Source organism: Hippopotamus amphibius, chromosome 10 (genome assembly GCF_030028045.1).
Source record: "Hippopotamus amphibius kiboko isolate mHipAmp2 chromosome 10, mHipAmp2.hap2, whole genome shotgun sequence".
Classification (NCBI taxonomy): Eukaryota; Metazoa; Chordata; class Mammalia; order Artiodactyla; family Hippopotamidae; genus Hippopotamus; species Hippopotamus amphibius.
The window spans coordinates 106,221,379-106,246,728 of NC_080195.1; the positions used below are offsets into that span (position 1 = coordinate 106,221,379).

Genomic DNA, 25,350 nt, shown 5'->3' on the forward strand with positions numbered 1-25,350 from the left:
TTTGCTGTCCCTGCCCCAGTTGACATATTTGACTAACGCGCTCCTTTTGTCATTGCTACTAGTTTACTCTTGGTTCCACACAATTTGAATGGGAAGAGACTTTCAAAGAAATACTTGTATACTCAGAAAGGAAAATCGTGTGGGTCATGTTGTTATTCAGTGGTTGCCTTTTTGTATTTTTGCTTTGTGTAACGTAAATATTTGTTCCGATTTCCAGATGTATTGTTAGTTGTATTTTAATAGTTGAGAGCAAGAGCCAGACGTAATGTGAATTTGAAAATCAACCGAAAACGCAGTTGTAAACTGAGCGCTCAAGTGAACATAAGGTTATTGGGGCATTGATATTGTATTGCTAGAATTATTGTTTTTGCGGGATATATTGTTTTTTAAGTGGGAAATATATCCACTCATTGATTTAGTTGCTGTTTAAAATTTTGTTATATGCCAGTTGTTTTTAAGGTGATGAGAGACAACCTGAGCTAAGGGAATATAATTTTCCTGAAAACTGTTTAATAGTTTCATGGTATAAGTAGTTGTGTTTGCTGGTTGTAATGACTTGTTTCTATACCTTTTAAAATTCAGTTTTTGTATTATAAGTTTTATTGTTGTGGAAAGTTTAGAAAAAATAGAGGCAAGAAAATTTTAAAAACACGTGGTTATTGATCTTTGTGAAATGTGACCATCTTGTTTTGTGCTGGTTGTTTTTTTCACATATATATGTAGTGTGAACAAGTTTGTGTTTTATCACAGTCTCAGTAGTCTTTGAAACATTTCTCATGGCTCCATAGAATTCTGTTGTAGGATTGTAGTGATGGATATTTAGGTGCTTTGATATTTCCACCCCTTTTTAGTAGTTGAATAAACGTCCTGATAGCTTTAAGATGATTACTTTCTTATAGACTGCCTGTTTTTTTTCAGCCCCACTTTTCTGATTTTTAAATCCGTGGTAAGGTAAGAAGCACTGTGTTAAGTGCATAGGAAAAATGTGAAAGAGCTCCAGGAAGAAAGTCTAAAAAGAATATTAGATAAAGCAGTTTACTACTAGAGCGATATTAAGCTTGTTTTCAAATAACATGCTATACACTATCAGTCTCAAAATAAGTTTTATTTGCCATTTCAATGAGCTATAGTTCCCTTTTTTTGTCATTTATTTTTACGTATATTGGTTTGGGTGAGGAGACTTGACATTTAGACAGTTTAAGTTATTCTATATAGATACTAAGAGTATGAGCTCTGGTTGTGAATACCAGCTTTACCTCTTAATAGGTGTGTGATCTTCAGGTAGGTTTTTCTTGTCTTCTCTGTGCTTCATTTTCCTCATTTAAATAATCAACAATAGTGCTGATCTTAGGGTTTTGTTAGGATAAATATGTTTAAAAATGTAGAACCATGTGACCCTAATTAATAGTTAGTAAATGTTAAATATTATTGTATGAGTCATTGTATTAGGAGACCAAATGTTCTTTAATAACAGTTGGTTAACTACTGAACTTTTTTGTTTTTCTGACCAGACTTTTATCAGGTAATGGAGCATAATTGTTGACCCGTTTTCTTAGCTAAAATTTAAGTTACATTAAGTCTAATATGCTGTGCAAAGTATTTTCCGAAAGAGTTTTGTAAATTTACACAAAATAGTACAAATGACTAAGTAAATGATACGTTCTTATGTCAAGATTCTTCTGGCCCTGTGAATTGAAAACATGTTAAGCGGTTCATTCATTTACCATTAATATAAATGAAATGTTTTACACGACTTTTGATAACGGTGAAAATTATATAAATGTGTTTTTCTTTTTCAACATGGCATTTCAATAACTCTGATCAGTTTAAACCTGATTCAGTGCTACAAATTACCCATTTTATTTTGAAGTGTCTGGCTAAAGTTGTGTTCCTTGATGCTGCTGTTGGTGATTGTGATCCATGCACAGGTGTGGCTTTGACTGTGGCTATAGCTTCTACCATAATGTTAGGGCATGTATTTTTCTTTGTTTTGTGATTGTGATCATAATAATTTTTCTCCCCTGAGATAAATATGCTGGTTGGGGAGTATTGTCTAAAAAAAAACAAATGAGCTTAGCGATCTGTTTTAAGGACTTTTTCTTAACTTTCACAGTTCTGAAAACTTTAAGTGATTGTGTGAGAATAAAAATGTACCAACTGTGAGTAGATAGTGTTAAGGAAGCCCTATTGATGGGGAATATCATCCACAATAAATACAAATGGTGAAATGTATGAATAATATAAGATTGTTTTAATCAGTTGAGTTACAAATATTAGTTTATTATATGGCATGATAAAAATTTTAATGAATTTTCATAACTTTTCTTGTCAAGTGGAAGAAGTGAAGGCCAGCTCAATGGTGAAACAAATACACCTATTGAAGGAAACCAGGCAGGTGATGCAGCTGCCTCTGCCAGGAGCCTGCCAAATGAAGAAATAGTTCAGAAGATAGAGGAAGTACTTTCTGGGGTCTTAGATACAGAACTACGATATAAGCCAGGTAAGTTGGAGATAATCAGCTGTCTTGAAAACTTGAAGGTTTTTTAATAGTTAACAGTAGTATTTCTTGATCCGCAGTGTATTTAAGGTGTTCATTAGATCTAAAACTTCAGTAAATCTGATTTTTAGTTTAAATGATTTACTGAAGATTTTCTTAAGTTCTTCTTTGAAAATACAGTTGTACTGGAACACGAGCATTGATGCACTTGTTTGCTTTGCTGGTGGAATATAACTGTCTTTATTTGATTCAGTCTTGTAGTGCTTCAGTGCCAGGATTTTGAATGTGAGTTTTCATTGAACAGTTGTGTAAATGTCAGTTTTGGAAGGTACAGAAGTCTGGACCAAATCTGTGATGATTTTAAAATCCTGGAAGGTTTTATTTTAAAACCCAGGATTAGGAATTACCTTATTTTTGCATCTACTCCTTTTTAAAGGTACCATGAATGAAGAGGAATCATGGCTGGATTTTTAGCATTTTGGGAATTGATTAAATAATTGATGCTTAGAAATGAAAGATTTATGGTCAACCACAAAAATAACAATATTTAGTTTTGGAAATGGGAGGGGCCGTGGTATGGGTTTTGTTTTTTTATTTTTATTTTCAGTATAGAGCATGGTTAACAAAAAAGCATAGACTGTAGCCATGCTTAGATTCATGTCTCTGGCAGCTTCGTGAAGTATAGTGTAGCTAGCTAACTAATATTTGGTACATAGTGAACAATTAGTAGAAAATGATTACTTTTGCTTTGAAACAGGTCTTGTCATGTGTTGATTCACTTTTTCGATAATCTTGATGGCCTGGATTTCTGAATAGTTTTTTCCTTTCCGAGATCACTAAGGTTTATTTAATTTGATATTGGAATTAGAGTAAATCTCATGTGGTTATAAAGTGGAATATAAACTACTTTTTCTTTTAGATATGTAAATTGAAATGTTCTTAAGTTTACACGTTAAGGGCTGTAAGAATTCCCCTCCCCAAATGACTTCATTATCAGTTTTAAAGTAGAGCCATTAAAAAATTTACTTCTTAGTAATTTTAGAAGAGTATTGGGAAGAGATGCTGTTTTTATTAGAATACAACATGGGTGGAAATTCAGGTTCCGTATTTTACATTTGTTGTTCATGCCTTTGTATACTACAAAAAAAGCAATCCCTAGCATTTGCTGAGGGCTTACTTGGTGCCAGGCATTATTCAGTGTACTTCGTATGTTTTAACTCAGTTTGTCCTCTAGCTCTGGAAGACAGTGTCAGCAGTTTGGCCACGTCTGTTCATTTAGTGGGTGGTGGATAGTCTGTTCCAGAGCTGGTGCCATGTTGCTTCCTGTATAAGTAAGGGTTATAAAATAGTCACAGAAGTCATTTAAGATGTGTTTTTGTAAGTTAATAATATGAAAGCTATTCATTTATAAGTGTAGTTTAAAACTAATTTGCTATAGGTAAGAGCTGGAGAAAATAATTGTTTAGAATGAATTTAGTAAAAACACATCTGAATGTAATTCTAAAAGTTTTTGTAATAAATTGAGAACTTATTTTTAAGCCAGGCTTCAGTTGTAAAAGAAGTATTGGAAGAGTGTCTGTCTTCAGACAACTGGTTTATGGAAAATAGTTTATTTAGTAACCTTTTATTTAACAAGAAGTGTTATATTGTGGTGTCTTAACATGGAATGTAAGGTTTGGCTTATGCGATGTCATCTATATTTTGGGGGATATTTGACAAATTAAAATTAATTTTCCTTAATTTCAGATTTGAAGGAGGCTTCCAGAAAAAGTAGATGTGTGTCTGTACAAACAGATCCTACTGATGAAATTCCTACCAAAAAGTCGAAGAAGCATAAAAAGCACAAAAATAAAAAGAAGAAAAAGAAGAAAGAAAAGGAAAAAAAGTATAAAAGACAGCCAGAAGAATCTGAATCAAAGCCGAAATCACATCATGATGGGAACATAGATTTAGAATCAGTTTCCTTTTTGAAGTTTGATTCTGAACCTTCAGAGATGGCACTGGAGCATCCTGTAAGAGCATTCAGCCTATCTGACACCAGTGAATCTTCTGCAGTTGTGCTAGAATCTCCTGTAGTATCAATGGAGGTATCAGGGCCACACACTTTAGAAACTCTGAAGTCAGCTACAAAAACTGCAGAACTGTCAGTTGCATCTACATCAGTAATTTCAGTGCAGTCAGAGCAGTCTGTGGCAGTAACGCTGGAACCATCCACGACAAAGATTCTGGATTCCTTTGCAACAGCACCAATGCCTACTACAGCAGTAGTGCTAAAGTCATCTGAGCCAGTTGTAACAATGTCAGTGGAGTGTCAGATGAAGTCTGTGCTGAAATCTTTGGAGAGCACATCTCCAGAGCCATCAAAGATCATGTTGTTAGAGCCTCCAGTAGCAAAAGTGCTAGAGCCATCAGAAACCCTTGTGTCATCAGAGACGCCTACAGAGGTGCACCCTGAGCCAAGCACATCAACAGCAATGGATTTTCCAGAGTCATCGGCAACTGAAGTGCTGAGATTGCCAGAGCAGCCTGTAGAAGTACCATCGGAGATTGCAGATTCATCCATGACAAGACCACAGGAGATGCTGGAGCTGCCCAAGACCACAGCGTTGGAGCTGCAGGAGTCGTCGGTGGCCTCAGCCATGGAGTTGCCGGGGCCACCTGCGACCTCCATGTCGGAGTTGCAGGGGCCCCCTGTGACTCCAGTGCTGGAGTTACCTGGGCCCTCTGCTACCCCGGTGCCAGAGTTGCCAGGGCCCCTTTCTACCCCAGTGCCTGAGTTGCTAGGGCCCCCTGCGACAGCAGTGCCTGAGTTGCCGGGGCCCTCTGTGACATCAGTGCCACAGTTGTCGCAGGAATTGCCAGGGCTTCCAGCACCATCCATGGAGTTGGAGCCACCACAGGAGGTACCAGAGCCACCTGTGATGGCACAGGAGTTGCCAGGGCTGCCTGCGGTGACAGCGGCAGTAGAGGTGCCAGGGCAGCCTGTGGTAACAGTAGCAATGGAGTTGACCGAACAACCTGTGATGACGACAGAGTTGGAGCAGCCTGTGGGGATGACAACGGTGGAACATCCTGGGCAGCCTGAGGTGACAACGGCAACAGGGTTGCTGGGGCAGCCTGAGGCAGCAATGGTGCTCGAGTTGCCAGGACAGCCAGTGGCAACGACAGCGCTGGAGTTGCCAGGGCAGCCTTCGGTGACTGGGGTGCCAGAGTTGCCAGGGCTGCCTTCGGCAACTAGGGCACTGGAGTTGTCGGGGCAGCCTGTGGCAACTGGGGCACTGGAGTTGCCTGGGCAGCTCATGGCAGCTGGGGCACTGGAGTTCTCGGGGCAGTCTGGGGCAGCTGGAGCACTGGAGCTTTTGGGGCAGCCTTTGGCAACGGGGGTGCTGGAGTTGCCAGGGCAGCCTGGGGCGCCAGAGTTGCCTGGGCAGCCTGTGGCAACTGTGGCGCTGGAGATCTCTGTTCAGTCTGTGGTGACAACGGAGCTGTCAACGCTGACCGTGTCGCAGTCCCTGGAGGTGCCCTCGACGACAGCGCTGGAGTCCTATAATACGGTAGCACAGGAGCTGCCTACTACATTAGTGGGGGAGACTTCTGTAACAGTAGGAGTGGATCCCTTGATGGCCCAAGAATCCCATATGTTAGCTTCTAACACCATGGAGACCCATATGTTAGCATCCAACACCATGGACTCCCAAATGCTAGCGTCCAACACCATGGACTCCCAAATGCTAGCGTCCAACACCATGGACTCCCAGATGTTAGCCTCTAGCACCATGGACTCCCAGATGTTAGCAACCAGCTCCATGGACTCCCAGATGTTAGCAACCAGCTCCATGGACTCCCAGATGTTAGCAACCAGCTCCATGGACTCCCAGATGTTAGCAACCAGCTCCATGGACTCCCAGATGTTAGCAACCAGCTCCATGGACTCCCAGATGTTAGCAACCAGCTCCATGGACTCCCAGATGTTAGCAACCAGCTCCATGGACTCCCAGATGTTAGCAACCAGCTCCATGGACTCCCAGATGTTAGCAACCAGCTCCATGGACTCCCAGATGTTAGCCACTAGTTCTATGGATTCCCAGATGTTAGCATCTGGCACTATGGACTCTCAGATGTTAGCTTCCGGCACCATGGATGCTCAGATGTTAGCGTCTGGTACCATGGATGCCCAGATGTTAGCATCTAGTACCCAAGATTCTGCTATGTTGGGTTCAAAATCTCCTGATCCCTACAGGTTAGCTCAGGATCCTTACAGGTTAGCTCAGGATCCCTATAGGTTAGGTCATGACCCTTATAGGCTGGGTCACGATGCCTATAGGTTAGGGCAGGACCCCTACAGATTAGGCCATGATCCCTACAGACTAACTCCTGATCCCTATAGGATGTCACCTAGACCTTATAGGATAGCACCCAGGTCCTATAGAATATCTCCCAGGCCATATAGGTTAGCACCTAGACCCCTGATGTTAGCATCTAGACGTTCTATGATGATGTCCTATGCTGCAGAACGTTCCATGATGTCATCTTACGAACGCTCGATGATGTCTTATGAGCGGTCTATGATGTCCCCTATGGCTGAGCGCTCTATGATGTCAGCCTATGAGCGCTCTATGATGTCAGCTTATGAGCGGTCTATGATGTCCCCTATGGCTGAGCGCTCTATGATGTCAGCTTACGAACGCTCTATGATGTCAGCTTACGAGCGCTCCATGATGTCCCCAATGGCTGACCGATCTATGATGTCCATGGGTGCTGACCGGTCTATGATGTCGTCATACTCTGCTGCTGACCGGTCTATGATGTCATCGTACTCTGCAGCTGACCGATCTATGATGTCATCTTATACTGCTGATCGTTCAATGATGTCTATGGCAGCTGATTCTTACACCGATTCTTATACTGATACATATACGGAGGCATATATGGTGCCACCTTTGCCACCTGAAGAGCCTCCAACAATGCCACCATTGCCGCCTGAGGAGCCACCAATGACACCACCATTGCCTCCTGAGGAACCACCAGAGGGTCCAGCATTACCCACTGAGCAGTCAGCATTAACAGCTGAAAATACTTGGCCTACTGAGGTGCCAGAATTACCTCCTGAAGAGTCTGTGTCGCTCCCTGAACCTCCTGTGAGTCAAAGTGAGATTTCAGAGCCTTCGGCAATGCCTGTTAATTATTCAGTGTCAGCATCAGAGGCTGCCATGACTGTTCCAGAACCCCTGCTAGAGCCAGAGTCTTCAGTTATGTCAACACCTGTAGAGTCTGCTGCTGTAGCAGAAGAGCATGAAATTGCACCAGAGAGACCAGTGACTTACATGGTGTCTGAAGCACCCACAACATCAGCTGAACTGACTGTGTTAACATCAGAGCCTTCTGTTATGTCAGAGACAGCAGAAACTTTTGATTCCATGAGGGCTTCAGGACATGTTGCCTCAGAGGTGTCTATTTTCCTGCTGGAGCCAGCAGTACCTATTCCACAGCCATCACAGAGCACTGTAGATCTGCCAGCCATGACTGTCTCAGAGCTACCAGCTGTGGCTGTCCCGGAGCAACCAGCTGGAACTGTTTCAGAGCCACCAGCCATGGCTGTCCCAGAGCCACAGGCTGAGGCTGTGCCAGACCCACCGGCCGTGGCTGTCCAGGACCCACTGGCTGAGGCTGTCCCAGAGCCTCTGGCCTTGTCTGAGCCAGAGCATGTTACCATTCCTGTGCCAGTTGTTTCTGCCCTGGAAGCTGCCATGCCTATCCTGGAACCCGTGGTGTCAGTCCTTCAGCCTAACATGATTGTGTCAGAACCATCTATTTGTGTCCAAGAATCCACTGTGACAATTTCAGAGCCTCCTGTCACTGTCTTGGAGCAGACTCCAGTAATACCAACTGAGATGGTTTTAGAGTCTATACCAGTAATACTGGAGTCTAGTGGTATAAAAGGAATGAATTTACTATCTGGTGATCAGAATCTCGCTCCAGAGATTTGCTTGCAGGAGATTCCCATGCATTCAGAGGAAGAGCCACATGCTGAAGGACACCTGAAGAATGACTCTTCTGAAGCTGAAAATGGTATAAATGTAGACCTTAATATAAATAATCACTTAATTGCTAAAGAGATGGAACATAACACAGTGTCTGCTGCCAGCACTGGTGCTGTTGGTGAAATTGGTGAAGAGAAGATTTTGCCCACCAATGAGGCTGAACAATGCACAGTATTGGATACCTGCCCTAGTGTTAGTGAAACTGATGTAGGAGGGACTCTGTCTTCTACTGGTCCCCTTGTGCTTGAACCTGATGCAGTGGGAACTGGTAAGGGTCTTGAATTTGTTGTAGCATCTGCTTTCAGTTCAGTTAGTAAATATGATGTTGAACTAGCTTTAGCTACTCAAGATACTGAACATGACATGGTCATTTCTACCAGCCCCAGCGGTGGTAGTGAAGCTGACATAGAGGGACCTTTGCCTGCTAAAGACATTCATCCTGATTTACCATCTAATAATAACTTTATCAGTAAGGATGCAGAAGGATCATTGCCTATACAGGAGAGTGACCAGACATTAGCAGTTGCTCTCAGTCCTAATGAGAGTAGTGGAGAAGATAAAGAAGTACCTCTCCCTACTAAAGAGATATTGTCTGATTCTGGATTTTCTGCTACCATCGATGATATTAATGAAGCTGATTTAGTGAGACCATTACTTCCTAAGGACATGGAACGTCTTACAAGCCTTAGAGCTGGTATTGAAGGATCTTTACTTGCAAGTGAAGTTGAACGGGATAAATCTGCTGCCAGTCCAGTTGTAATTAGTATACCAGAAAGAGCTTCAGAGTCTTCTTCAGAGGAAAAAGATGATTATGAAATTTTTGTAAAAGTTAAGGATACGCATGAAAAAAGCAAGAAAAATAAGAACCGTGACAAAGGTGAGAAAGAGAAGAAAAGGGACTCTTCATTAAGATCTCGAAGTAAGCGTTCCAAGTCTTCTGAACACAAATCGAGGAAGCGCACCAGTGAATCTCGTTCTAGGGCAAGAAAGAGATCATCTAAGTCCAAGTCTCATCGCTCTCAAACACGTTCACGGTCACGATCCAGACGCCGAAGGAGGAGCAGCAGATCAAGATCAAAGTCTAGAGGAAGGCGATCTGTATCAAAAGAGAAGCGCAAAAGATCTCCAAAGCACAGATCCAAGTCCAGGGAAAGAAAAAGAAAAAGATCAAGCTCCAGGGATAACCGGAAAACAGGTAGAGCTCGAAGCCGCACCCCAAGTCGTCGGAGCCGGAGTCACACTCCGAGTCGTCGAAGAAGATCTAGATCTGGGGGGAGAAGGAGCTTTAGCATTTCCCCAAGCCGAAGGAGCCGCACCCCAAGCCGAAGGAGCCGCACCCCCAGCAGACGGAGTCGGACCCCGAGTCGACGGAGCCGCACCCCGAGTCGACGGAGCCGCACCCCCAGTCGACGGAGCCGCACCCCGAGCCGCCGGAGAAGGTCGAGATCTGTGGTAAGAAGACGAAGCTTCAGTATATCACCAGTCAGATTAAGGCGATCACGAACACCCTTGAGAAGAAGGTTTAGCAGATCTCCCATCCGTCGTAAACGATCCAGGTCTTCTGAAAGAGGCAGATCACCTAAACGTCTGACGGATTTGAGTGAGTTATTTAAAAATTTAATGGTATTAGAGAATGACTTAAATCTGAGTTTTTTCTGTGAGTCAATGGAATATTTGGGGTTCTTGGTTTAGGATAAATATTTCTATTTTTAAAGTTTTGTAATTAGATTAGCTTCTGTTTAAAAAATGTAGGAATAAGTACATTTGTAATTAGCTTTTTAAAGACCTGCTTTGGAGTATATTAGAACCAAGATATTTCCATACTTGAATGTTTCCTTTTGCTTTAATCTTATTCCATAATTAAAAATGGCAAGTAGAAGTCCATTTAAAGACAAGGCTAGTATCTGCTTAGATTGTTATTGTATGTATTCCAGCATAGATTCTTGCAAATAAGCCTAAAATCAAATGTTTCTTTTTTAATAAGTTACAGTAAAATGGCAATCTAGGACTATTAAATGTTTGTGAAGATAACTCTGATTGGTATAATGGGTAATGGAAGTGAGTAGGGAATTTTGCAAGTACAGAGTTAAAGTGATTTCAGTCAGTCTTTTAAGAAAGTGTTCTAATTTCTTCCAATCTTAAAAAGTGTGCAGAGGTGATTAAAACTTGATTATGCATAACTATGTGTGATAATAATGGGTAATTTATCATTATCCCAGTAGATTGGACATTCCCAGGTCAGAGTTGTCTAAAGAAAAAGACCTTAACAGAACCTTAAGGGAGAATGCATTCACTTCAGCAAATGGTTTCTGAATCCTTTTTTTATTCAGAGCAGAGAAACAGTATGTAATTCCTGGAGTGATTTCAAGTTAGTACAAGAGACATAGATAAAATGTATATATGACTCTTTTACCAGATAGTAAAACTGCCAAAAAGAGCAGGATGTGATGCTTGCTGTAATTACTGGTATAGATTAGGTACTTTGGGAGCACGATGGAGAGGAATGTTAAATTCTGACTTAACATTTGTTACTTTGAAGAAGTGGCAGTTTTGAACATGGGCTCAAAGAGTGATTTAAAATGTCAGAGATTAGAAGGAAAGTAAGTTAAGGGGCATAGTTGTTTTGGAAAATAATGTAGGCTTTGGCAGGTGTGTGTCAGCGTGTGTGGCAGGGTGATTATTATAGTTGTATAGTTGGCTATTTTGTATAGTGTTTGAATGGAAAGCTAAATGTGGACTTAATTCTTTTTAAAATATGGGTCGTTTGCTTTAAAACTGAGCCAAAGAGTGATTTTATCACAGCTGTAAGTTAGGGCAACAAATTGATGCCATTAATTTTGGTAGTATATAAAACAGTAGATAATACAAAATGTACAGCCTTTTAGGAAAACTGCTTCTTATATTTTCCTCTTGCAGATAAGGCTCAGTTACTTGAAATAGCCAAAGCTAATGCAGCTGCCATGTGTGCTAAGGCTGGTGTTCCTTTACCGCCAAACTTAAAGCCTGCACCTCCACCTACAATAGAAGAGAAAGTTGCTAAAAAGTCAGGAGGAGCTACTATAGAAGAACTAACTGAGGTAAGTTAGACAGAATTCGTTTCATTCTTAAATGGAGTATTCCAGTGATGTTGACTCTGGAGCGTGCCAAAACCCGAATTGTGGGCTGAACTGATAATGGCTGGCACCGAGTGGCCAAAACCCGAAATACAGACGTGGCAGCGGCAGAAGCTCTGTTTAGCAGGCCATTATCCGGGATGGCTAAGCTCCGCTAGCTAAAAGTTACTTCCCATTACTTTTGCTTTCCAGTTTTAGAAGCCAAACTGACTGAGGAGTGGGACGGTTCGTTTGAATGGAGGAGGTGTTGAGTGAGCAACACGCAGAAGCTCGCCTACAGTTTCGTTTCCATTCACGACGTGTTCACTGATCGCCACGAGTGTACTGCATATACGCAAAGACACAGACAATCTTCAGAAATGATCTTTTGCCACCGGAGCTTGGAAATTAATGAGAATAGCTGGCCATTGCCTGAAAGGAACTTCTTTCGCATCAACATTTCGGGTTTTGGCTGTTTGGTACCAGCCATTGGTGATAATGGCCGGCCATTATCAGTTCTTCCTGCGGTTCGGGTTTTGGCAGTAACATAAATATTTTAAACACACTTATTTTTGTTTTTAAGAATTTGATCTTTTCAGTTGAGGCTTTTTTTTTTTTTTTTGTCTTTGGCTTTGTTTTATTAAAATTTGTGTTTTTTTTGGAGGACGCTGAAATATTGCTGCTAGGATCCAGAAATACCACACTGTTTCAGATATTGAAACTTGTTATTGGCTCGCCTTATGCCAGCCTGCCACTGTCAATATATTCTGTTCCCCTTGGTTACAAGCTTGGTGTACTCTGTTTTTGGCTAAATGAGCTTTTTATCCTATTATAATATTTTCATTTGATAAGGGATATGATAAATTCTACTGCTTGTATAGAGGCAAGTCCACCGAAATTTACTCTGACCTTTTTATAAAGCCAGGTAATGGAGTTTGTTCCTTTGCTTCTCAAGGCGGAATTGACTTTGCTTTATGTGTCAGACTTCATCAGTTGCACCTTCTCCATCATGCCTTATGTTCTGTTTTTGAGTTCTGTTTCTTTAGAGACTCAACCTACACAACATTTATGGAAAGAAATCTAACCCAACTGCAAGTGTTTCAAATTTTATTTAGCCATACATTTGGGGATCATATAGTTTCTTAATCTGTTTCCTCACTTAGATTTATTGCAATATGAATTACTTTTTTTTTTTTTTTTTTAGTTTAAGGACCTAGTGAAGGCTTCTATTGCTTGCTTATCAAATCCAAGCTCCTTATCCAAAACCTTGTGAACACTTAGTGTTTCCCTATATATTTTAGCCTCATCTTCAGCCCTCTTGTCCCTTCTGATAAGTTTTTTTCTCACCTCTTTACCACTACCTGACTAGGGTGACTTTCTTTTCCTTTCCCTGCTAATCCTTGTTCTTAACTATGAAAATCTGGCTTAGAACTCTTCAAGGAATATTCCTTGATTATCAGATTCTGCCTGATTCTGTTCTCTCTTAAGCTTTTGTTCTTTGAGCACTTATGTACTCAGTTTGTATTATATCAGTTTGCACTTGTTAATTGTGTTGCTCTGTAAAAGCGTTCCTCAGTTATCTCATGTGTATGTATTCCACCTCTTGAACTAGATTGTAAGCTCCTTGAGAGCAGGGACCATGTCTTTTACTTTATTTTTTTGTATTCCCTGGACAGTGCCCAGTACAGTGCTCTGCACATAGTAGGTGCTCAATAAATGTTGTTAACTGACTGACCAGCTAGAGTGTGTTTAAATAATAACTAGTAAGAAGTTACCTATCTGTAACCTATCATTAATCTTCTTTTACCTTTGAAAGTTGATTTTATGTGGTTTTAAGAAATTACATGTTACTTTACATAAAGTGTAAGATTTATCTCTTGTTTGTTTTTACCTTTTAAGAAATGCAAACAGATCGCACAGAGTAAAGAAGATGATGATGTAATAGTGAATAAACCTCATGTTTCGGATGAAGAGGAAGAAGAACCTCCTTTTTATCATCATCCCTTTAAACTCAGTGAACCCAAACCCATTTTTTTCAATCTGAATGTGAGTATTAGTGTTTTTGGACTGGTGAAACAGCGCAACTTGTGGAACTGTTTAAATAAAACTCAGATGGAATTTAGTTTTTAATTTAGGTTAAACACTGTGAGAAATAATGAACAAAGTCATTTTCAGATTATGTTGAAAATCTGTTGAGTTTTAATTAAGAAAAACATTGTTTTTTAGATTGCTGCAGCAAAGCCAACTCCACCAAAAAGCCAGGTAACATTAACAAAAGAATTCCCTGTATCATCTGGATCCCAACATCGGAAAAAAGAAGCGGATAGTGTTTATGGAGAGTGGGTTCCTGTAGAGAAAAATGGTGAAGAAAACAAAGATGATGATAATGTTTTCAGCAGCAATTTGCCCTCTGAGGTAAGTAAGAGGAGTATTATGTATTTTTCCTTTTATATACCTGAATCTGCATTTTATTGTTATTTTATATCTGATTTGGATTCTGTTTCACTCTTCTTAGGGCCGGGTTAAACGGCAGGGCCGGGTTAGACGACAGATGAAACAACCCGCAGCTTCTCATTTGACAGTAACTCGATGCAATTCACTTTGTGGAACCAAGCCACAAAGTGAAAAGCATCGAATTGCAGAGAACAGTGTTGTCACATCCCTACCCAACATTGGGCCCTCCTTGCACTTGTGGGAAGGTAGCCCAAGGTACAACTATTTAGCTTCCCGTTTTGCTTCAAGGCTCTATAGCTCTAGATTTTGGTGGTAGCAAATTTATTGGGTGGAGGGATTGAGCAGAGAGAGGCAGATCCTCAGGTTCAACACAAGAACTGGATTGGAAAAGGTTATTGTAGGCTGATGTGAGCATCTTGGATACATAGCCCGTTGCCCTTAAATAATGGTTTCTTACTATTTCTCTGGGTTGTTTGTCAGATAGCCTTTAATTTTAATCATTTTCCCTTCCCTGTGCTACCTTGGCCCTTTTGGATTCTTGTGTTTAACCTAATGCTCAGCCTTGGTACTTCTTTCCCTTCTCCTTCCCCTTTTTGCTACTATTAAAAGTTGGAGAAGTGGAATTCACAGCTTGAAATTTCCAGGAGGCTATAGTTGTATCTTGTCAAAATGACTCAGTAATAATGCCAAGTGTCAAAACAGCCCCATTAAAATGCCGCCTGATTAAATAATGTGCTGCTAAATATAGTGCACATGAAAACAGCAAGACTGTATATATATGTAAATATATATATATATCTGTATCTTTGTATGTATCTCTGTATCTGTACCTTTGCTGTATCTTTTAATAAACAGTTTACTTTTATTTAACTTGTTGTGCAAAATCACGCTTGGGGGATCTGGGAGGGTGGAGACTTATTAGGGGGGTGGGAGTTTTAAATGAGAACCATAGACTAGTCATCACCTCTTGCCCTTGGTTTCCAAAGCCCAGACATTTGTCAAAGGACTGGACTAGATATATGATGCCCTTACAATGTGGGAATTCTTCCCCAGTTCCTTTCCTTGCAGTTCTGGGATATGTGGGTCAGAGAGACCTGTGCTCTTCACCTACAGGTTCCCTTTTTTGGCCATATCATCATCGTCCAATAAACACCACCAATAATACAAATAAACGAACTCTGTTTATCAAGTTAAAAGTGAACAGAACCCAAATCAGAAACTTTGATAGTATTTTTTTTACCCTGGGCTATTCACAGGTGACATCTTCACTGTGGTTTTTTTTTTTGTTGTTTCTTTTTTTTTTTTTTTCACCTGTCGCATTTGAGAAGAGAGCAAGTTCTAGACAATGAAGCTGGACATAACTAGCCAGTGCATCTTGCAGTCACTGTTGATGATTTGTATTTACATGGAGTTCAACAATTGAAGCAAGTTTATATCATCACCAGTGAGGGAGAGAGTGTGTTTGGAAAATTTTTAGTGAAAGCCAGTTTAGTGAAAGCAGGCTATACCCGCACATATCAAGAGGGAAAGGTTAACTGACATTTGTAACTGACTTAAATCTTGTAGTAGCTGATTATAAACCATAAAAGAGGGCCAAACAGACTGACTTAGAAATTCTGATACATATGCTTTTAAGTAATTTCTTGAAGATTAAGCATTTAACAAAGAGAAAAAACATGAGATTATGGGAGAAAAATTTTCCAGCGGAGCAAAACTCTATATAAATATGGCATAATTCCAAGGGATTTTCCTGGAAAGATAAGTGACCATAACTATTTTAACTTCAGTTGAACATGGGGAGAGTGCTTAGTAAATCCTGGTGATTATGGATCTGCTTTGATTGAGTTTATATATAAATATATATTTCAATATTTAGCCATTTTCAGTCTGAACATTGAAACTGTAGTGCCTTACGTTGGACATCAATAGTGGTTGTCAGATTAGAATGCAAAGTTGAGGGAATTATTCCAAATAAATCCTAAGAGGGGAGTAGGTGAGTATTCAGATTTTATAGTAGGTAAAGGAGCCTTTTATTAAAGCAGGAGGGGAAAAAGTTCTGTTCATGAAGATTTCTTTTGTGGGAGGATATATACAACTATTTGATATCAGAACTCTAAGCTGGTTTCTTAGACAATTAGACTAAAAGAATGTAAATGTTAACTTTAATTTCAAGTAAAACAATCCCAAAATTTTAGGAAGAAAAGGGACAGAAATTTGTTTTTGCTTCAGGTCTCTGTAATTTTACCTGGAAGTAATATTAAACACCTAGAGGAAATGTTCACAATATAATATTGTTTAGTTCCAGTTATTTAGCTGTATCTTACAAATCTATTTGTAAGATTAATATTCTATATTCTAATGTTTGTAGAATACTGTTGGTGACGTTTTATTGGGAGTATTGACTCTTGATTCCCTGTCAGGGGTTGAAATAAAGAGTTTATAGAGAAGAGGAAAGTTCTTGTAAATGGTCAATATTTTAACCGAATAGTACTTTAATTTTTTTACCTGTTAGTCTTTTTCATTTTAATAAATATAAATGGAATTTGTGGTTCTTTAGTTTTGAGCATAAAACATTTAAGCAAAGATCACAGATTTGATCTCAGCTTTGCTATGATCCTTATCCTACCAATTGTTTTGCACATAAGTGCTCTTTGACATAAGTATGAGTGGATAGACGTGGATGGATCAGCATAAATCCGTATCTTAAGGAATATCGACTCATCAGACTGTGTGCCCTACTGCTATAGCATCGTCTTTCAGCCCAGAAGCCAACCAGCATCATCCTCAGTAAGGAGTGACTGCAGAACCTTGATCATATTTGTGTGAATTTGATTTATAAACAATGAAATCAGAAGTGTTGGAAATCATTTTAAAAATTGTCCTCGGGGGCATTAATTCTTGGTAATAAAATTAGCAAGGACTTATTGGATAGAAGATATAAATGTAGTCTCTGACATAAAATTTCCTTGGGTTTACTATTAATCATAAATGTCCAAGAGGTACTTGCCATTAAGTGTAGTGATTACTTACACATGTTAGGACAGTTATTGTCTCTGGCAACTGTTCTTGATTTGTTATTACTGAAGAATATTTCCCTGTCCCAGTGGAGCAAAAATTCCCTTATATTTAGAAGCTTTAAAATTTTGAAGTTTAGGAAAGCTGAATTCTTGTGGTAAGATGAAAATTTTAACTGAAAATGAAACATACAGGTCCTGGTAGTGCTAGAATGTAAGTGTAAGTGCAGCTTCGTTATTCATTCTCTCCTTAGACTCTCCTAGGTGATTAACACGGAATTTCTTTACCTTCTAATGGTTTATCTATTTCTTTTCCTATTATAATTCACTTCGATTAAATGTACAAGTTAACTGAGAATTGCACTAGAGAATTTTATGTGAAACAGTAAATAAAAAGATTCATAAATCAGCTTTTAAAACCAGTCAAGCCACATAACAACTGAGGCATTCTGTATTTAGTGTGGCTTTTGTTTATGTAGTTGCCATTTTCTACACGAATCTGTTTTTTATTAATTTTTGCTAAATAGTTTAAAATCATGTTTTGTATGCAGGTTAGACGCTTTTTCTTTAATTCTGTTTTCTTACAATTAAAATTTTCCTTTTATATCATCTTTCGATTTGAGATACCTGCAATTACCTGTGTAGGAAATAATTAGCCTGTTACGGGGATTATTTTTTCCTTACCTGACCACCTTCTAATAACTGTCTTTAGTTCTTTTATATCCTTTCATTGACTTTGTAAGAAATACTTAAGATAATTGTTCTATTTATGTAAACAGTTGGGTTAACAAAGGGGGGAGGTAAATTGACTTAGAAGTGTTTTTTTTTAAATGAAGATACAGAAGGTACAGTTATAGCTTAGGCCATGAAATGCTTGTTACATGGTGTCAGTTACATTATGTGTTTCATTAGTCCTGACAACTTTTTAGGTTACAGAAGTAGTAATCTGCTGTGTTGCTGAAGTAGAGGAGTGAAATAACTTGGACAGGTTTTTATTAACGTGAGAACTGTAATTATAATTCAGGATATTCTTTTATGTGGATTTCTCATTTTAGAACAAGTCATAGGGAGAAGGAAGTTAAACATTTTCCCCCATTGTAATACGTAGAATATTACTACACATTACATAGAAAGTCTGTTGTGTATTAGTGGAAATAAATAAGGCTTGATGATAGCTTGATAACTGTATTTTGTAAGGTTTAAGATCATTTTCCCCCAAGTTTTTAGCATTCTACAACTTTTAGTATCATTTTGGTACCTTTCACACATTACCGTTTTTGAGGAACATTAAAAGATGATTAAGACTCTAAAGGTCTGCTACATAGTATAGTCTACTGTGTGCTTATATATACACACATAAGCGCTATACAGTCCAATACAGTAGTCATTAAATGAGCCAGTGAAAAATCAGTTCTTTAATTGTGCTAGTCACATTTCAAGTGCTCATTAGCTTTCACTGTAGAAAATTCTGTTGGACAGTGCTGTTCTAATGGGTAGCTGTGGTATTTTATGAGTGTTTTAATACTGATTGATAACATTTGGTCTAGTCTTCGAATATTAAATGCTTTGGAGGTTATAGTTGGCTTTTTAATTGCATATCCTGAGTTACCTTGAAAACCTGGAAATATGCTTTTTGATACAAACTCTTGAGGATCCTTAAAAGGTTAAGATAATCCTGATTGATTCTATTTTGAGTATATTTCTCAAAAAGTATGAATATGAAATTAATAAACTACTATTTGGTAATAAAGTTTTGACATGAACTTGCAGCTCTCTTGGTAAGCCTGTTGAAGAATAAATGAAATTGTATTACCTTAGGAAAGAACTAGTTGTAATTTTATCTAAAGTAAGTTCATATTAAATCTCAATGTTGCTATATTAAATAAATACTATTTAAATAAATAAAAATTCCTTTCAGAGTGAGATGTGAATTTAACATATAACATTACTGAGATTTGAATGAAGTTTCATCCTGAGGATAAATGATGAGATATTTAGGTTACCTGCTTACTTAAAGGTTAAAAGAGAAAAAAAAAGTATGAAGATGTAAAATGTCTTCAGAAGGATGAATTCACAGATAGGTATGTTAATTTGCTTTCCAGTTGGGAAGAAGTTTATTCTAGAAAAGTTGGAGTTTTCAGAGCCATCTTAACTACATTTTTATGGCTAATTTACTGTTGGAAATTGGGGGATCAGAGCTTGGGGTGGTGGTGGGGGTAGGTACATTTTCTGCAGTACCTCCTCTGAGTTTCAACTTTTTAGAATAAAAACCTGTTATTTATACCTAAGTACCCTAACACTTAGATCTGTAGACAGATATGAAACCCAAAGTAATTCTGGCCAGGTTAAAGAACAGTACTTGAGGTATATTTAGTGGGCCTTCAAAAATTCCTTCGATGATCTTACCTGACAGTTTTAGGAAACATCTAAGGCCAAAGGAATTAAATTTTGACCTAAAATATCTGGGTTCCCACTTAAAGTCCCAGCAGGTGATCACAGCTGTAATAGAAGTGAAAAATGAACATACTAAGTTTTTTAGTGTTTCAATCTGGCTTTGCTTCTGTAGCCCCAGAAACATTCTAATTAGTGTGGATAATTTACTAAGTTGACTAGGAAATCAGGATCTTTCATTAATGAGATCTGTGAACAGTCAGATAATTACAGAACGAATTCAGTTTAATTCTGCTTTCATTTTAAGAAGGCAGATATATAGAAATCTGTACTTTCTGCTACCTTGTGGAAGAAAAATTTAATTTTGCTAAAGGAATCTTACTAGGTGATTCAGCAAGATAACTAAGAATGATGGAGTGATTAAGGGGTTCTGAAGATAGGAAAAAGGAAGATTAGAAATCCTTATGCATGAGATATTTCTCTCATAGTCGTATACCCTTCTCAACTATATAGGTCTTATTTTTAAGAGAAGTATTTCATACTCAACTACACAGTCAAATTACAGGTAGCCTTAGTTTAGCTTTTTTAAAAAAAATCTTTAACTTATTTTACTGACTTCCTTATATTTGTCTCATCCATGCAATACCTACTAGTCATTCTTTATATGTGAATTTAGGGAAACCTCCTCATGTCAGATAAGCATTTTCCAAAAATGAATTTTCTTGGGTGAAATGCTGGAAAATATTAATGGGTTAAGTAGTGTCAGAAGAAAAACAACTATTAAGAACTGGTGAGTTGACACAAATCAACCTGAGCTCTTAATGTTAGAACAAAAAACATCAAACACTTGATGTTTTTTTCCTTCTGTGGTTGAGCCTTCCATAAATTTGGCAAATAAGGTATTTGCTCTCAGGTTTATCCTTAAAATTTTCCTGGACATTAGGAAACTTCTTAAAAAGTTAAGTCACGTCTGCTTAGCGTAAGCTTCTTACAGGTAGAATACGAGCTTTGAAAAGGAGGACCGAAGACATTTCTAACATATTTTGAGTGTTTCAGTTATGTTATAATTATGTACCCCCGCAGAAATATTCTAACTTCCGTCATAAATGTACCTAAACTGAAGACAAAAGATTCATTTATTTATGTAGTGAATTATTCTTTGAAGAAACTGGGTTCTTAAGACCAAACTATATGAACAACTACAAGTAGGTGAAAACAGGTGCAGACAAGCAAAGGAACTATCATTGACATGATAGTGGTTTTCTGCTTGCTTATTTAAGGACCTTGCTTATTGCTTCTGAGAAGTAGGGTAAAGTGAAAACTGCTAATGAGTTACAAAATTAACGGTTCAAAAAATTCTCAGTTTATTATATATGACTTTTGTTATTGAAGGCTAGAGATTATTAAATTCTTCATGGAACTTTCTATGACTGTAACTTGACATAGTAGAAACTATGAAAGCAGTCAGATTTTGGGTTGATTTCAGCTGCTGCCTGATACTTTGTAACTTACCTTAAATAATTCTTGTTTATTTTCCAAGGTTATTTTACCTTTTAGAGACTTCTCCCTACCTCACAAAGTTTTAATATAGAAAACTATTATTTTGTTTTTAACATGAAGCAATTAAAGATATGAGCATTTTTCAGAATTTAGGGGGTCTATCATTATTTGAGATAATTATCTATATTTTCTTTCTTAGCCTGTGGACATCTCTACAGCAATGAGTGAGCGGGCACTTGCTCAGAAAAGACTCAGCGAGAATGCATTTGACCTTGAAGCTATGAGCATGTTAAATCGTGCTCAGGAACGGGTATGTAGCAGTTTTAATGTCTAAATGATCATTTATCTAGCAAACTTACTTAAAGCGATTTGGGGCTTGATCATTCTTTTAAATGTTGTGTACTGTGGGGCAGGAGCTGTTTCTTGAGAGAATAAAAATAAAAAAAATTATCTGCCCTCATAGAATTTATAATCAATCTAATATATAAAAAGAGCTAAGTGCCCATAATAGCTCTGAGTATTGAGTTTCCATTTTCCATCTGAGAAGACAGGTAAAGAGTGGGTAAATGAGGCCCAAGGTCACAAAACTAGTAAGTAGGGGAACTGGGATCCTGATCCAGACAGTCTGAATCCAGAGTCTGTGCTTTTAACAGTGGACAGCTGCTCCACATTCTTCTACCTTTCTGTGGTAAACATGGAAACAATAAGAACACATTCAGACAGGTAGAAAATACATTGCCTGACAATACCAGGTGTTCAGTAAATATACTTTGAATGAATGACAACTAATTCTTTTACCATCACAGTGTTTGAGTGAACAATTTCCTATATTTATTACTCTTTAAGCATGTATTCTGAATTTACTCTCGATTTATAACACTTAGAAGAAAGTAATTAAAAATTGAGGCTGTCCACATTTATTAGCATGCATTTATGAGATATGTAAGCATGAGGGCAAGGATCTTTTGTGCCATGTGAGTGATTTTCTGTATTTGTCATGTATCCGTCTGATATTTTGAAGAATGAATATCAGCTATGCTTTTAGTCGTTAGAGACATATCTTGAATTTTGTTATTGGGATCCACTGAGCAATTACTGAACTCCTTTGGAATGTTTAGGAAAACAGTTTTAAAGATGTATAAATTCAGTATATTATTTTTTAAAAGTTGAATATTTAAGTCTGTTATTTAGCCTAAGAACTACGTAAACTTTCATTTAGAGAATTAAATTAATACCAGAGTCATTTTAACTAGAGATGTAATTTTACTTAATTGAGGCTTCTTCTTTTCTTCAGATCGATGCCTGGGCTCAGCTGAACTCTATTCCCGGCCAGTTCACAGGAAGTACAGGAGTACAGGTTCTGACACAAGAACAGTTGGCCAATACTGGTGCCCAAGCCTGGATTAAAAAGGTACACAACATACGCACATACAAAAGTGTCCACGTACAAAGTTAAAATTTTTAAGAAAATATTTTATTAAAAGTGCACAAAGAGGCCAGTGAATCTAACCAGAGTTCACGAGTAAATTTGCTATGTGTGTATATACTCCAGGATGGACACTGAAAATGGATCGATTCATGAGACAATGGCTAATGTATAAATATGGCTCAAGAGCCACTCAATTTATATCCTGCTGCTCCTGGGTTTTGTGGGGGTGGTTTTTTAAACCGTGCTTTGAATGCTAACAGTGTATCTCAGGTGCTGTTCAGAATATTCCACAGTTCCTGTTGGACAACTAATCTTAATGACTTAAAAGCAGTGGTTCTCAGATTTTTTCTCATCATGGGATACTTTATTACAGGTTTATTTTTGGTGAATCACTGCCCCCAAGAGCCTTCTGCCACCTGATTTTCCATTCCTCTATCCCTGTGCCCTTCTTTCCCACTTCCTTAGTGCCTGCACCCTCCTGTAAGCTTCCTTGGCCCCTAGTCCTCATTCCTTTTGTGCTCTCCAGCCCCAGGTCCCTGTGGTTGTCAGCTGTTGGTTACAGCAAGTGGTTGGGAGGCCCCAGTGTTAGTGCTGCATGTGGTGATCTTGCCAGGGGACTGGAAGGCTGGGGGGGAATGGCTGAAGTGTTGCGTGGGTGGTGCGGAAGGGCGGGGAATTGGGTGGGATGGGGAAGGAGAATACTATCTGTGGACCACCATTTAGGCCCTGGTGGCCTCTGGTGATCCACAGGTTCAATTTGAGAACCACTGATCTCATGAATAAACAGGATATGTAAGACCTAAATTCAAGGGAGAGGACGGACGCCTCGTGCTGTGAAGATGTAGGTGCTCCTGGTTTCAGATTCCTGCAGTGAGACGTGTGAACTCCACCTACGGCTGCCTCATTGTTGGGGGAGTCTTAGGTGGTTAGAAAGGGCTTTGTGAAGAAATGTATTCTGGTGAAGGGATGTGGCTTGGTTGGGTGGGTGATGGGGAAATTTGTTTCAGGAGTACTGGCAGCATAGCAGTGCTGAAACTGGGAGGCTGCGTGATCTAATGGATTGGGAAGGTTTCTTTATCCTGCTGTACTCCTGACTACTTTTGTGATCGTGGCAAGTAATTACTTGGAATTTCAGTTTCCAAGTGTCTTCTTATGGCCTCGCAGGGTGGTGATTAATAATGTGATGGGTACCTATAGAAAACTGCTGTGAGTGCCAGTGAGTGAGCTGAATTGCTGAAAAATCAGAGTTTTGGTTGCTTTGGACCTTTTAATCTCATAACATTTTTTTCCCAAGTTTAATAGCATTATCTCTAGTGATCTTATTAGCAAATTAATAAAAAGCCTATCCTTACTTTGCTTGCCCCCCTTTTTGGGGGGGAGGAATAGTTGCACTAATATGTATATAGTGAGTACACAATCATATTGGTTAAAAAAATTACAACTCATGTAGTATACTAGGGGTTGGTGTTGGAAAAAGATGAAAATCTAGCAAAATGTTTTTAAGCTTGAATTAAAAATTGTATTACAGTATTTAAAATATGAAAGTGATTCATGTAGTGCTTGAAAAATGGCTTTCATCTCTGGGAATAATTATAAATGTACATCTATTTCTTCAACAATTTTAGTTCTTTAATACTATTTAATGTTGAAGCTGAGTACTCTATTTCATAAAGTTAGACTGGAAGTTTATATGGATGTTTAGGCACATTTAAATAGTCTGTACATTTCTAGGTAGAAACTGCAGAATGTGATTCTGTTGCCAGATGTTGGTCTGCATTTGCACAATGAAGTTCTGATCCATACATAGTGCTACAGACTTCTAAACATCATCATGTTAACATAACTCTTACAGAATGATTAAATTGGTCCCCTGTAAACTTTGCCTTAATTTTTTTCTTTTATTTGATTTCCAGTATTGTAGACAGTTGGGAGATTTTAAATAACTTACATCATTAAAAATGTAGATGTAAGTCATTTTTTATGTTACCGCAAGATAAAGATGTGTTCATTCATCAGACCAAATTTTTAAATAATTATGTAAGAAAGCAATGCTTTCAGGAAAACTTACATCTGTATGTTGCTAAAGAATATATGCTGCTAATGTCAGTTAAGGCAGGAACATTTTATTTATAAAAATGAGCAAAAACATGGAAAAAGTCATTAGGCAGCTATAAATAAAACATTCATCCTCACTGTCAAATATCACAAACTGTCTACTTGTTTCATTTAGAAAACTTTTTCCAATGTTCATTTGGTTTCTTGCCTTGCTTGTGGGCCAGCAACCCTCTTTTCATATTAGACTACATGGAATGCCAGCACTACCATATTCTTTTTCAGTTTGCTGCAGTATATTCTTAGATGAAGAAGAATGAGTTTTATTAGTAGTAAAAAAAATTTAAGTGTTATTGATTTGAAAGAACCTTTATTTTTCTGGAATGAAATGATTTGGATATGACCTGATGAATATTGTTTATTATTGTAGTCTCATTAGATTAATTAGCTTTTTGTTGAACTGTATACACACTGGTGTAAGGAAACAATTTGAAGATATTAGAGAATGGAAACAAAACCAGAAACCTGCATTATTTGGGGATTTGCATTATACTCTGCACAGTTGCCCTTTTTTTTAGGAGTGTTTCCTGGAAAAGAGGGGCGGATGAACCTGGAAGTAAGTAAAAGTCATTCTAGGTGTGTAGCAACAAGGCAGTTGGTATCCAAGCATCAGCTAACTTTTCTCTTTATACATCAACACTGCATGGCCTGCACCAAATAAGGAACTGAACCAGGGGTATGTTTTTACCTCCACAGCTGCCTCCTTCCATCAGAGCACCTTGTTGAACTTAATGTCTAGTCACACATCATTGGCATGTTTTCTCCCCAGCATATAATTAAAAAGCTGGGAAAAAAATAACTGTATACAGTTTTATTACTG

General features: G+C 38.4%; 1 protein-coding gene across 1 annotated transcript in view; it reads left to right on the plus strand.

The window, feature by feature from the left end:
• SON (SON DNA and RNA binding protein) overlaps window positions 1–25,350 on the plus strand; it is a 31,136-nt gene that overhangs the window by 828 nt on the left and 4,958 nt on the right. The window contains 7 exon segments of the mRNA XM_057696625.1: window positions 2,334–2,500; window positions 4,244–10,138; window positions 11,455–11,615; window positions 13,530–13,676; window positions 13,857–14,045; window positions 21,189–21,299; window positions 22,284–22,400. Coding sequence (XP_057552608.1) covers window positions 2,334–2,500; window positions 4,244–10,138; window positions 11,455–11,615; window positions 13,530–13,676; window positions 13,857–14,045; window positions 21,189–21,299; window positions 22,284–22,400 — 6,787 coding nt within the window.